Here is a 15,699-nt window from a genome sequence, read left to right on the forward strand (position 1 = left end):
ATTTTGCCAAGGTGTAACACACACATATTGTTCTTTTAGTGGACACTAATTGAAGCCCCTGTAAATGCTCATCAAGCAGAAAAACTGCAAGAAGTATACAAGTCTCCGCCAAAAATATTGGAACAGCAAGGTTAATTCCTGTGCTTTTGTTGTACTCTCTAACTAATACATTTGATTTTGTGATCAAAAGATGGTTATGAGACAACAGTTCAGAATTCTAACATTTATTTAATGGTATTTACATCTACTATAAATATTTTAAACAACTTAGGATTGACCCCACTCAATTTTCAGGATCTCAATGGGACAGCCAGTGTCATTCCCAGTTAGAACTTAATAAATAAAAACATTATTACTTCTTAAAAGTTTTATTTTATTTTTTAAGAAAAAGCTGCTTTTGCACATGTATAAAGGTGGTAATTTGACGTGTTTTTGTCAAGACGTTTTGAAAACGCTCAAAGCTTTCTGCAAAACTTTTGAAAAGCATATTGGGCACACGACGTACGCACTTTTGTGATCTGCATTCACGCGTTCCATGCAACAAAGCAGTCGGGTGCCTTTCTCTTTTGGCGAGATGGTAAAGTGGAATGAGCTCGTCATTTGCGCGCCACTGAGCCAGTGCAGTCTGCAGCTCCTGCGTTTACCCTTCGCGTGAGACGTTGCGTGAAATATTTTTTGGCGCAGGGCACGCAGTGGAAAGCTTTATCGTGTCCACCGTTGTTATTTTTTATTATTTTTATTATCAAGACTTTACTATTTATTACTACTCTCATTACTCGTTCTTTTGGATTCCCGGTTCGATTTGGGCAACAATTGCGTGCTGGGATCAAGCATGAGACAATGCGCCGGTGCTTTTTCTCCTTAACTCTCGCTCCTCGGTCGGTCCGTGCAAAGTGGTGGATTTCCCCGAGCGAAGCTTCTTTGATGCCCACTCCGCCATGGGACGGGGTGCCGTGGCACTTGAATGAGAGGCATCCCAGGGAAGTGCAGTGACGGCGTGGCAGTGAGCGCCCACACGCTGCTTTTGATGCCTCCGCCGACGTGGAGCTTGTCGCTGTCCGACGCGCGAGTGGTGCTGAAATTTGGATGATGACTGGCCATCGTCTGGAAGGCTGCCGCTCCTTGCACTTGAACGAGGACAACGGGCGCTTCGTGCTGCTCGCCCTCCTCGTCATCATCTACCTGCTGTGCGGCGCTGCGGTCTTCTCTGCCATCGAGAGGCCCTCCGAGCTGCGGGCTCACGGCCGCTGGAACGGGACGCTCCGCAACTTCAGCGAGACCTTCAACATCAGCCTGGGGGAGCTTAACTCTTTCCTGCGGGAGTACGAGGCAGCCTTCGCCGCTGGGATCCGAGCTAATGCTCTTAGACCACGATGGGATTTTACAGGGGCTTTTTACTTTGTTGGAACAGTGGTGTCAACCATAGGTGGGTGATTTAGAATCTTTTATGATGATGTATCATATACGCATCATAAAGTCCTTTCCTTGATCTTTGCATCCTGAATGGTCTTTGCGACTATTCAGTTTCTAACATCCCGAAAAACACACTTAAATAAGAAACTACATGTGATTTTTACATTTAAGTTCATTATTTACGTTCAAAATGTGTTTCCCAAACTTAAGTGAGCCAAAGTACATGGCTGGCCACCACACGAAATGTTATAAAACTCAATTCAAGTCAGCTCATCCTTATTTATCCAGCACTTTGAAAACAGCTGCAACATGACATGAACAAAAAGTGAAAATCAGGTTAATGATGTACATTCTGCCATCTAGTGGGAGTTCATGTATGGTAATCCTTCTGACTGTCAATATACATTGCTGGTCTCTATCCATCTATCCATCCTTCTCTCTATCCATCTCTATATCTATCTAGCCAACTATGCAACTAACCAACTAACTAACCACCTATCCAGCCAACTATGCAACCAACCAACTAACCAACTATCTATCCAACCAACCAACTATGCAAGCAACTAACCAACTAACTAACTAACTAACTAACTACTGGCTATCGAGCTATCTTTCGCTATCTATGTATGATATAGTCAATATAGTCAATTCCCACTGGAGAGCATTGTGATTTCCTCATGCATTCCAACACACAGGCCTGATGAAAACATAAGCATGAACTCTGTAAACTACATTTCCAGCAACACCTGTTGCAAATAAACATGTGTTATATAAATAAAATCACCCAAATGAACATATTCAACGTATCAGTGCAATAACATAGATGTCAATATTGACAGATCTGGGTTTCTATCCCACAGGTTTCTTATACAGGCTTACATGCGGATTATAACAGATGCAGGCATTGCTTTTTTTTTCTCCAAGTCATGTGTTACATTTTGGCTGTGAAGGGGCTGTTGGCAAGGGGCTGTCATCTGACTGCCTGCCATTTGGAACAGCACACTCATCTCTAGCTATAGGACAGCACCCATGGGTGCAGTCTTTTGCCACATTTCCATTCAAACCAACTGGAATGTCATCCAGTGCCCCATTCTGCATGCCCTCCCAAACCACCCCCTGTAACATTTACTCATGGAATAGGTCAGAAAAGAGCAAGTGTCCCTCCCAGGATATCCCGCGGGCCAATGCTGTGGTGATGACCTGCATGTATGATGGCTAATATCTTATGCCTGCTCTCCCACCTGGGAGCAGAAAGTTCAATCGTGGAGGAGGTGAGCTCAGGGATGAGGGAGACATAATCACTCTCCGCCTTTGCCCTCTGCACACAACCATATTGTACATACAGAGTATACACACAACAATCCCCCTTGCAACAAGCATGATCTGATGTTCTCCTTGCACACCTTGCACTTTTTCTTACATAAAACACACAAGCAAAAAGCTCCAGGGCGGTAGATGTGTGTCTGCTTAAAATCCTTTGTGCTTCATTTGTCCCACACTCTTGCCCCTGACAAACACAACCCATAAACTGACTCAGCCGTCTCTGTCTGGTGGGAGGGGAAGAAAAAAAAAGGGGGTTGATTCAGAGGTTCTCTCTAAAGTGTTTCAAGAGCTTGCATGGGTTTCTGTTTGGATTTCCATCTCGCTTTGATCTGCATAGCACCCCCCACCCCTTTTGGCTTGTTTGCGCTATGAGCTGCTGATATGAAAGGGATATGGGGCCTCCCCACACAAGGTGTTATTACAGCGGCATCCCCCAGCAGCTTTAGACAATCCTCCCAAGCACTTCCAGCTCCAACTTTGTTGCCGAAGAGGATTCAGTTCCGCTGAGTTGATTCTCATCTTAATGTGGCACCGCAATATGGCTGCCAAGGATGAAAGTTGCCTCCATTTGGTCAGCCTACACTTTGTGTCTTTGCCAAGTTAGGGGAATATCGCAGAGTGCAATCATGGGAGAAAGGCCATTTCTGCCAAAGCTGTCACAATAAGGGCAAAATCATTTTTTGGACTATTTCTCAGCAAAATGAGCCTCACTCAACCATTTTTGTTATGTCAATGAGCTGTTCAGTCACTCAGTGATTGACTGGCAACTGGTCCAACATGCAGTCTGCTTTCAGCTCCAGCCGCTGCCTTTGACCTTTGCATGGTATGGAACAATGGATGGACGGACTGACAGGCGGACTGACGGATGGATATGTTTGTGTGCTTACGTCATTATTTTATATATATATATATTCTATACAAGCAATAATACTTCTTCCAGTTCACCCGGGTTATCTCTTGACAAATACAGTGATATCTTGGAACAAGACCAGCACACGGTAAATCACAGATGATGCATCAGTAGCAATCGGGAAGACGTATTGAGCTGGTTTACTCATTGGTCATGCTGTAACTGGCTGTAGCATATAGTCCATGAGGTCGTAAATATGACAACTTTAGACTATTTAAAAAGGCAGAACATTTCTGAAGATATATAGTATCTGAGATATTATGGCAAAGACATGACTAAGTGACTCAGCCATACACTCCTATAGTCTTACAGATCCCCCAAGTGTCTGTTTGCTCATACAGCCAACGCATCTGTGTTGTCCCGCTTTAGATTTCCTCGAAGAGAATTTACTCTTCATTAAAAGGGGCACTTGAGTGAGTTCAGTAAACAGTCATTTCTAATAATACAGCTGCTATTTATACCCTCTGAGATTGATTGATAGCTGATGGCTGCCAATTAGAACAGCTCTCCAAATCTATTTATGGGGCTCAAGATCTAATTTCTGCTAATTTCCATGCTTCAGTGGCATCCTAGAGATTCTCTTTGTTCTTTGGAAGTGCTCACGGTAGGAATCAGGTGTGTGTTCGGTGATGAAGAGGTTCAAACCAGTTCGAGTAGTTTTTCGTATCATATTCAGCTGCAGGTTTATACATGGGTTTATTGCCCTTCCCCTTTTTGCCCTCTGGCAGGCTTCCGCCTCCATCACACTTACAGCCACCCACACAGTGAAGTCAAGTGTAGGCAAGGAACAGAAGCACAGTTCACTGGTCAGATGGACAATTTCATAAAGTATATTTAAAAAAATGCATTTTGATTGACACTGTCAGAGGTATTATTTGAGCGTACAGTACTGAGCAAAATTCACCACTCGCTTTTATTTTTTGAATGACCCATTTTTCATAGCCGCCATTATGACTTGCGAAACATACACTTTACTGATGATCTGGATAAGAGTGTTTTTTATATAAATATTGTGTGGTTGTAATTGTGATCTAATCAAATGATACAAAAGGATTTTCCCAGTATTTTTCCCCACTTCATTTACTCTCATAAGAGGACTTAAAATGTTACAAATAGAGACATGCGGGAACACTTATTAAGCAATAACCTAATTGTTAAAAAAATACAGTTCATTATTAGACTATTAAATAATCATGCCTTGATGGAATTTAGGCAACATGAATTGCACTACACTATGAATTGGCTGCAACCAGCAAAGGTGCTGTTGATACAGCCGAAGCAACACATAGGTGTCAAACCTAAGGCACGGGGGCCAGATACGACCCGCTATATAATTTTTTGTGGCCCGCAAAGACAAATTTTTCATCGACTTTGTGTCATTACTAAAATTTCAAATTGTCTTCACTTAAAAAAGAAATAGCGATAGTGCTTACAATTTTTATTACCATTCGTCTTTTAAAGAAATTCTAGTTTTGTAGCCTATATTGTATATAGAAGACGTTGATCATCATAATGGCCCTCCGAAGGAAACTATGACTATGATGCAGCCCGTGACAAAAAAATGATTTTGACACCCCTGACCTACACAATATCGAAGTCAGTGCTGTGGTAACACTAACTAACAGCATTATTTGCTGGCTCAAAGCAGCAATTCAGATAGATTCTCTGAGTCCTACCCCACAAGAAACTACAACCATAGTAATCAGTTAATGTTAGAGTAATATAATCTCTAGACAGTGAACATTACAACTAAAAAAGAAAATATGCTAACGATTTTTAATGGCTCCCATTAGACATTGCAGGTGTACCTAATGGCGTGGGGAAGGTAAGATGGTGTAAAACAAGCCCTTGTTTGGGGATGTGAAGCAGAAGCAGCATAATAGCCGGAGCCTTTCTACCATCCAGGTGCACAGCATGTCTGTCAGTCATATGAATCCAGGTGGATGCCATAATAAAGTAATTAAGGTGGTCTCATCGGGCGAATGGCTCTCACCGTAATGTGCACTTTGTCGATGCGGGGTGTGCGTGGCGCTGCAACTGTAGGATAGAGCATTTTATGTAACCATGATGCCTATGGCGTTTTAATGGCACTGATTTTGGAGGACAAAATCATGCAAGTACCTATTTAACTGGGGCAGATGATGACAGACAAATAAATGCAGCTTTCATCTGATTGCTGTGCTTTCTTAGGTTACAAAGTGACGCATGTATCGCATCCCTCAGCAACCGGAGAAAACAAAACGGAACTGAGTGGATCTTTACATTTAAACATGGATATTAAAACTAGATAGAAATTAGTTTTGGTCATATATGTAGTTTGACAGAGTGATAAAAATACTTATCATATATATGACAGTATTCATGATGCCTATAAAAAATAACTGGCTATATAAAATGTGATAAAGCACATGATGTATTGAGTGACACCATAAATGCATTATTAAGCCAAAGGACAACTAGTTGACTGTAAAAGCTAGGGGATGGTGCCAAAATAAAACACTCAACTATTCTATCATAATACTTTATTTGGAATGAAGATCAAAGTGAGCAACCAATCAAAAGATCAGATAAGCAATGCAGTGCACATTCATTAAAAAGTAATGAATTGGCTTACTCGGGTGCACGCTTGAACTACCCAGGCCAAACACAAAAACATGAATGAGTTCTATGTACGGTCAAAAGACAAATGTGACCTCAGAATAACGGAACATGAATTTTGGCATTCAAGCAATCTAATAGGTTAAATGAATCATGTTTTTATCAACAGTAAACGGTTCGGCGCTTCCTCGCTTGGCAGTAAGCCAATTGTGTGGTTATTACTGTTGCTTGCTTATACTGATGCTTGTGATCAATGAGGTCATCTTGTACTGGGCTTTGAAATAGGTTTGAACATGAATCCACAATCCCAGATGCCAATTAGAAATACTTGGAATTTGTTTGGATGCAAGTACATCTGCGCCTTTTCTGAGTCTTGCTGTAAAACTGATTCTCAAAACATAAAGTCCTGCTTCTTTGTTTAAAATAAATCCATCCATCGATTTTCTACAGCAAGGGTAGGCCAGAGCTTATGCAATTCAGTAAAACCAATATGCATTCTTTTGGAATGAGAATTAAGGCAAAGTACAAGGAGAAAACACACACATGCATGTTAGATGCTGGTTTAGAAAAAAAATGAAAATGTATTCCAAGGTCAAATTGATGCCGTCACAAAACTTTATAATTAGGACAACTCTATACTGGTATGTATGACTAGAGAAAAATGCAGCACAGTACCTTTTCCAGTTCCTTTTAACAAGCTTCTCAATATGAGCTACTATTTATGCAGCTCACGTCATCCTGCCCTCTTGTTTCCTTAGATGTGCTATGCTACTCTGTGAAATGACAGAGTCAGGTGAAATGTCACTGTTAAAAATGGACAACAGAGGACCTGCAGTCACAGCAACTCTTGGGGGTCTCTTTAGATAGTGTGTAGTGCTGAACTCAGCATAAAATAGTTTTCATATAGAGGACACTAAGTTAAAGAAGAATTCATATAATGAATGATCACATTATTTGATGAAATTGAATACTGTCAGTTTGTATTATTATAAATTAAAACATTTCTGTATACAATAGAATCATTCGGATATCCACTTAAACCAAAAAGTGAATCAGTTCTAAATGTCTGTTGTTTTGTTTATCTAACAGTCGGTCTGACTAACAAATCAAAGACAATAGTAGATTACAATGCAATTTCAAAGTTAATGCGTGACATTTAAGGCACTACGTTTTTATAGTAACTATGACAACAAAAAACAACTCACATTAGTCACGGCCTTGCAGTGAAAAGCCAATAAAACGATCACAACAGGCCATAAAAATCAACCTTTCTAGAAGGCCAAGGGAGAATATTCACATTTTGTCAAACTTCAACCATTCACAGGAAAATACAATAATGGTGCAATGCCGAGCTCTGCCAAAGCCCACAACTAAAAAACCCTGAATTGGACCAATTGTACACCATCACAGATTACAAATAAACACATAGTAAATTGTTTTAAGAGGTAAAAGTTCAATGATATCATTAGAATTCTACAGTATGTTTTCAGAAAGTCGCACACCGTAAAGATCTTTATAATAAGATCGACAATGAAGCCCTATATGTATCCACACACACCTCTGCAGCATCACTGCGGGACATAAATCTATGCTGACAAGCGAGGGCGTCCACCCGCCCACATACAGTAACTCAGAGTCTCAAATCATGGCACTGAAGTGATCCCAAGAACAGTTTAGAGAAGACAGTAGATTTTCCCAAAGCTCCCTCTTGGTAATGATTATCCTTTCACTCATTGTGCTTTGTGCATCAGCAGAGCAAAGCGACAATTTTCTCTGTGTGTTCTTTGCACCCTGCGGGCACCTGACCCTCTTTCATTCAAATCTGGACACCAGGTTAAGATGTTTTTTTTTTGGGGGGGGGGGGTGTCTACGATGAATCTATCCTGTGAATCATTAATATACTACAAAGATGCCACCTTTTACTTGCTGAGCAAAAAGTATTGTCAGTGCATGATGTGGAACGTTGAAATTCAAGTCTGCGCTCGCATTACATACAAAAATTCTGTCGCCAGACACTTTATTTAATGAGAGAAATAAAAAAAGATGTGCCTTTACAAAGAACAAGAATACCCAGTGAGGAGACCTGCCTCCTCGAGTCAGCCTTAATAGGTATCGGTGGTAAGACGCCAGCAGCAAATAGTGTGCTGTTTGGCAGTCATTCATTTGCCCTAAAATGAAACAGGCTGTGTGAATGATTCTAAAAGTTATCAGCTGATGAAAACAAACATGACAGTGTGGTTTAACAGAAAATAGAAATTATCTGGAAAACAATTACGGGACATGGGGAAGTTATTCCTTCGCCACTCCTTCAGCTGCCGTGGGCTGATGCCTCTCTTTGGTTTTCGTCTCACCTGGCTGAGCCTGCCTTCTTCTCAAGGGGTTGGATTTACCGGATTGCCTCTGTTATGTTTTTCTTTAACCCCAAATTGCTGTGCTCCGACGTTCATTATGAGGATACTCATGTTTTGAAGCTCTTGGTTGATATTTCTTTTTGAAATAGCTTGCAAGCTCTTATGTACACAGTTTCAAAGATGCTTATAGCAAATGGCATGAAATGATTTGTCAGAGGTTTACTGCCACAATAAAAGGCAAAAAAGAGCAGCATTAATTTGTAATGCACACCTCCAAAAAGATCAGCTCATTGAGCAATTTATGGGGTCGCTTTAGGTACAGCAGTGGATCATGTTCAACAACATCATTGCACGGATCTGCGACGAGAGCTCATCAAAAGCTTTTTACACTGCCTGATAAAGACGAGACTTTTATCCAGGTCACTCATCTGTATAAACAAATCTAAAATGTAAAGGGGGGTGGGGACTTCATGACAATATTCTGCCTTATGATGTGGTGCCAGAGGGGTTATTTGTGCAGCTGCTATATAATTGTTTGCATCAAAAGAAACGGCAAAATGACTCATTATTATATACATTCAACCTTTCTGTGATTTGATACTGTGTAGCTGGGCTGCAGGAGCATCTAATATTGTGGCCAGTAAACCTCTTATTGGATAGTTTCTCTCTTGTGGACTGGGAATAAAACAATTAAGTGATTGATGAGAGAGTTAAAAATCTATTTACTGGTGATCGAGCATTGTTTCGTCATGGAACAGCTTGCAGTTTTTCACTGCTACAACACAAAAAATCACTTTTAAAGTTGCTTCGCAGTCTATTTCTTACATGAGCACGCTTTGATAGTCCTATTTTTCACATTGTTCAAGAGCTTCCTGCAGATCCTCACATTTTATGTAGCACCACTGAGATGCTATGTCAGCGACTTTTCTGCTGAATATGATCTCATAGTGGCAGTGTTTCGACGGCTCCAACAGGGACAGGTGTGTTTACTCTGTGGGGATAATAGCAGAAGGCTTTATGACTCTCAGCTCATATTCAAACACTGAGGGCAACTACAGTGTCATGAAAAAGCCAAGGACAAGGCCAATGGCTCTGTCAGAGGGAAGCTATTAATCTGATGGCTGAATGCATCTTGGCGGCCACAAAAGGGCACATCCATGTCACCATTTGCAGATAATTTTGACTGAGTATATTCTTGATATCAGTGGCGGCAAAACAAAAAACCCATCACTGTATATGTGAGCATACACAATATGCTTACATTGTGTGAATGCTTCTCAGTGCCAAGAATCTTGGCAGCTCCTTAGCAGATGGTCTGATAATAATGTCGCTTTTCATCTCTTCTTTGGCCTCTCTGTCCTGTCCCCCCCCACCATGTTGCCCCATGACTAATGATTTCCTGTTTGTCATCCAAACACAATCATCAGAGTAGCGGGCACGCCCGCTGTATTCTGCTCCTTCGTCCTTCTGACCAATTTTGGATCATTCCCACTTGTGGGAGCAGACATTTGGATTGGGAGCATGTTTATAAAGCATTTTAATTGAAGACACAGGGCACCAATGAAAGACACAGTTGGAACTGAAACCTTTGGGGTTCTCCCCTTGAGTTTGGAGATGTGCACAAAAACAGTGTCACTGGCTTCCAGACGCAATGCTACTTTGAAAGATGCAAATGTATACACACCCCTTTCAACAATTACTCAGCTCAATGACGGTTGCCCTTGAGAGGCTGTTTTTCATCCAGTAGAATCAATGCTTCGGACGGATGATTACCGTTTGTTGTTTTTAAAGTGATCTGAATGGGATTTTTACCATTTTTTTTTTTTGTCCAAAATACCTTTGAGATTATCAACCAGCTAGTTGTCAAGCCACAATGTCATTGTATTCAAATATTGATAATGAACACAAGAAATGTGGGATGTAAAATATAGTATCAGCCAACAAAAAATTCAAATTGGGAAGAAACCCGAACTAACTAGACCCCAATTGCAATTTCAAAAATTCAGTATAATGTAAAGATTTTTGTTTTGGCTCACTTCTTCAGGAAAGCAGTCAAGACCATTTTCTGGTATTATACATGAGGGGGGAAAAAAAATCAAAATCTTTACCTTCTAAGTACTCCACCACCAGTTAATGTGTTGCACTTCTCAGTTTGGTGCATTAAGACACAGCAGGATCTACAGCACAATTTTACCGCTAAAGAGCTCCCTACTGGTTCTGGAAAATAAACATAAATGGAAGAAACAGGGAACTAAGACACTAAAGTTCCAGGCTCAATATATCCAAAGGAGAACATAGTTACATTATCAATTATTCCCTTGCTTGGAATGCTTCCTCGAGTCAGATTTGAACACAAATACACCTCATAGCAAGTTAGCAAATATTTTGAATTCCACCTTTATAAACATCGATGCTGTTTTAATGCTCAGATATTTTGATTACATATACTTTTTACAGATTTTTTTTAAACTTAATTTAATATTGCCAAGGGCATTTGTGTTGAACTAAGTTATTGATTTATTAGGGCAAAAGAAGTCCGGTGAGCTTTGACTTAATGACTCATTGTAATTTGTCATCAGAGCCTAGCAAGAGAGAACCCGCTATAAACTGTCGCCCTCTAAAATTGTTGCTGAGCACATGTGATCAAATCACACAGTCCAGAAATCTGCTTTGTTTTGCTACAGCCCATCTTTACCACTCTGTGCCGAATAACCAATTCAGCATTTTCTTTTGCTTTTAAATCTGCCAAATGGTAAATTATTGATACAAATTGCTGTTCTTGCTTGAATCTCTGGAGTGTAATTACATTTGCAAGAATCATTAGCTATTAACATCATTCTGGTGTGGAGATGAGCACAGTTAATGGTTATGAATAAATATGTTTCTATGGGCTCTGGTGGAATTAGCACACACATGTTTTTCTTATCCGTTTCTGCTGAGTTAAATGGTTCCTCTTGGCTGGTGCAAGATAGAATATTATCACCCAGGTCGGCGGCATCATTAGTCGCTGCTGTCGACTTCCGGATCTAATCAGGAATCTTTGTGAATAAAATCATCCTGAAGCATCCAGGTGTAGTTCTGTTCTTGTTCTGTTATCACTAATCCGTTTTGACACTCTGCTTTGGCATAATAGCTCTGTAATGTCGCGCTCAATCGATGCCGAGTGCCTTTTTCCTCTCTTAGGTCATTTGCTTGGTAATGAGAGACGGTGCGCAAGATGCGCTCCGCTCGCTTAGAAGAAGACGTTAAGGTTTCACTTGGGCTGCAAGAGAATTGGCCTGCTAATTAATTAAATATGATGCTCAAAGGTTTTCATCTCAGAGGTTAAATTGGGGAATAGCTAGCCATCACCTTTTTTCGCTGTCAACTTTATTATGATAATGCAGTTGTGCAAACTCTACATTCTGTGAGGTTTTATTCTCTGTTGTATCTTTGAAAGCATCTGTGCCAATCAGTACCGATCGACAGTAAATGACCCAGCATGTCAACAGCCCTCACGAGAGTGTTTGTCAGTGAGCAAGATAAGGTCGGTAAAACCGTTTTGGGTACCATAAAGGAAGTGATGTCTCCATATTGATGTCATGTATGACTGGCCAAGGGTGGTTATAAAGGTGCTCAATACCTAAATGGATAGAAAAGTGCTTCCTCAAAGGAGACTCAAAATTCCATGATGGAAAAATCGCTTGACCTTAGCCCAGAAGTGATAAAGATCAAGAAAATGTTGATTTCACACCATGCATACGGCTCAATACGTACGTGAGAGTATATGTGTGAGTGTGTATTCCGACTGCTGCTTGTCAGTGCATAAAGTATAAAATACAGATTGTTTTGCTGTGGACTGTGAAACTGTTGTATTAGGGGGCCTGTGCCCCAACAGAGTGTTATCCCTAGCAACGCCCCTGGTTATTACACTGCATGGTATTTTTTAATCATCCTCAAAGTTCAATCCTTCGATGGTTGTGGGTGAATATTTGCACCTCAAATGTGAAACACAAATACCAACAATCGGCCCAAAGCATTTTTCATCCCTTTCCATCAAAGTCAACAAAAGCCCAACTGGAAGCATATCCTGGACAATGATCCTTCGGAAAACAGTCAACAGTTAGCTTAGCCTGTCCTATTTTTCTGCTACTAATTCTCTTTCTTCTTCTTTGCAGTCTAGATACATTACAAAATTCTACCTCTCACAGTTGATCACAGGTTTACCACTAACTATAAGGGCACATGAAAAATAAGTATACAGTATAAGCCCTTTAGATGGCGGGGAAAATTTTCTGCACTAAAACATCTGTCACATAGAGGTTACCTCAGAGCCCCACCTGTGACACTTAAGAATGACAAGCACGCCTCCCGTCTTGAACACTTAATGTAATTGACTAGGAAATCAGATGATGGTAGGGAGCCATGCTTTAAAACTGGGGTTAAATAAGCTTAGCTAAGATGTTTTACAGACATTATTGTCAACCCAATTTGTCCCTTTATCCTTGAATTTTGCCTTCAACAGTATAAGCATACATTCAGCAAGCTCAGCATTACGTAACGAATCGTTTGTCAGACACTGAACGAGAGATGAAAACACCGGGTGAAACTAAAACGGCAAGACTAACAAGAAGTGGCATCACATGGACAGGAAAAAAATGAATATAAATCTAAACTTCAGGGCGCATGAAACTAAATACTGAAGAACAGGCTGTGTGAATAATGTAAATAGTGACAAATCATCCAGGTTTGAACTTGAATTTCTTGTCTTGAAAAACCTGTACACTGACCACAATGGCCATTTGGCAAGACAGCCAGGTCACACTACAACCCCCCCCCCCCGACTTATTATTATCCAGTCCGATTGTGTGTCACAGGAGCTCAATGTCCCAAGAGCCACACAACAGAGGTTCTTACAGTTAATAGGCCAGTCATAAACCTTTGAGGTGTAATTAACTGCGACCTCAATCTAGGACTATTATGTTGAAATACCCCACCCACGCTTTGTTTACACTGCCCAGTCCTTGAGATTTATTTTTCCCAAAAGTACATATACTTTTCCTCCTCTTACTCTGACCACACCAACCAAGATTCAAACCACAGAAAGAATTAACCTTCTAATTTGGATTTTTGTCCTCTCTCTATACAGGTTTTGGGATGACAACTCCTGTGACAGTTGCAGGCAAAGTGTTCTTGATCTTCTACGGGCTCCTGGGCTGCGCTGCCACGATTCTCTTCTTTAATCTCTTTCTGGAGCGAATAATCACATTGCTTGCGGTTGTCATGAAAGCCGTGAGGGAGCGGCGGATCAGAAACAGCGGCCTGCTCCCACCAGGGGTTCACCGGGACTTCTCGGCTTTCTGTCTACCTGGCTGGAAACCCTCCGTTTACCACGTTATGCTGATTCTAGGCCTATCAGCCATCACCATCTCCTGCTGTGCTTCGGCCATGTATAGCCCTGTGGAGGGCTGGACCTACTTAGATTCGCTGTACTTCTGCTTTGTGACCTTCAGCACCATTGGCTTTGGGGACTTTGTAAGCAGTCAAACTGCATCTTATGAGCACCAAGGTCTCTACCGGGTGGCCAACTTCTGCTTCATGTTAACAGGAGTGTGCTGCATCTACTCGCTCTTCAATGTCATCTCCATTGTTATCAAGCAGGTGCTCAACTGGATGCTAGAGAAGATGAGCTGCTTGTTTTGCCAGCGTTGTAATAAGGCCGGCACCTTCCTGGGCAGACGTAACGCAATCCGACCGGGTTCCAAGGGTCGCCATCCGCCATACGGACCGTGCGACAGTGACACAGAAGGCCGCAGAATGTCCGGGGAGATGATCTCTATGAAAGACCTGGCTGCTTCCAACAAGGTGTCACTGGCCATAATGCAGAAGCAGCTTTCTGAGTCGGCTAATGGCTATCCCAGGACGGTTTGTGGCAGCTCACGCCAAAATGGTTTCTCCGGGGGAGTGGGTGCCCTAGGCATTATGAACAACAGACTGGCAGAGACCAGTAACTCCAGGTAGAGGATAAACCCAGACACTGGAAGCAGCTTTAAGAAACACTTGTCAAGTCAACGTGTTATCCACAATACACAGGACTGTATGGATTAATGTGGCTCGGATTTCCACTGTGATGAGAGGGATCCTTGACTATTAAACATTGATCATTAAGCAGCAGGGTAAATTACTCTGAACGAGTGACAACCACCAAACAATTTAAATAGGATCTCCGTTTATGAAGCTAGTCAATGAAAGCATTTGGAGCAATGTCTACTGTTTGTTTGTCTATATACTGTATATATATATAAATGACCATAATCAGTGGAGATATTAATATTTAAGAAAGAGTATACTATACTGGATGATACGGCACATACCAATCTATGCATTATACATCTTGTGAATTATTTTTGCACCATGTCCTATACCTTCTTTTAACTTTAGGGTATCTAAGAGTGGCAGCAAAGGAATTTATAAGCATGATGTAGCAGATGTGTTGTTGCTGCACTGGGAGGGGCTTACAGTGTGTTAAACTAACAGGCAACAAGACATCTTGCTGTGCTCCCGTGGGAAAAAAAAGATCTCGAAGTCTTTTTCTCGAGAGAGTCACTGGCCTTATCAGCTCTGACCATGTTTCTGTGTAAGAGAAATACCTTTCAATGTTTCCCTCTCTCCTCTCACAGCTGTGTGTGGAAAGGAAACCAAATGTTAAAGACTTGCAATGTATTAATTAATCAGTCTTTGTACCGAGGAAATGTACTTGTATAAAAGAATAAATGAGCTGTACGTTTTTGCTTGAAGACGATTATGAGGAGGTAAGTGGGTTTATACTGCAGGCAAATTGCAGATTGAAAGAAGCTGGGCCAGTCTAAAGTGGGTAACAAAACCCTGAAGGATTCTCTCAGTCGCATTGATTTCTCGTTTTCTGCCGATTTGCTGCATTCATCAAAGGAGGTATCATTTCAGATTCATATCTCTCACGCTCGCTCGCTCGCTCTCTCGCTCTAAAACAAAGATGACCCAAAAGCCTGCAGAGCCTGATTTTCCTGCTGATTTTGGTGTAAACGTGCTAGCGAGGATTAATGGCTCAGGATGTTCGGAAAGTATATTGTGCTACCTTGTCACACT

At 41.3% G+C, this 15,699-nt stretch overlaps 1 protein-coding gene across 1 annotated transcript; it reads left to right on the forward strand.

The window, feature by feature from the left end:
- Nucleotides 1-567: 567 nt before the first annotated feature.
- On the forward strand, nt 568-15,376 carry kcnk12 (potassium channel, subfamily K, member 12). Its single transcript, XM_037271767.1, has 2 exons — nt 568-1,426; nt 13,724-15,376. Exons 1-2 carry the CDS (start codon nt 1,087-1,089, stop codon nt 14,593-14,595), a joined length of 1,212 nt encoding a protein of 403 aa, XP_037127662.1. The 5' UTR covers nt 568-1,086; the 3' UTR covers nt 14,596-15,376.
- Nucleotides 15,377-15,699: the final 323 nt, after the last annotated feature.

Source organism: Syngnathus acus, chromosome 15 (assembly GCF_901709675.1).
Source record: "Syngnathus acus chromosome 15, fSynAcu1.2, whole genome shotgun sequence".
NCBI classification, from domain to species: Eukaryota; Metazoa; Chordata; class Actinopteri; order Syngnathiformes; family Syngnathidae; genus Syngnathus; species Syngnathus acus.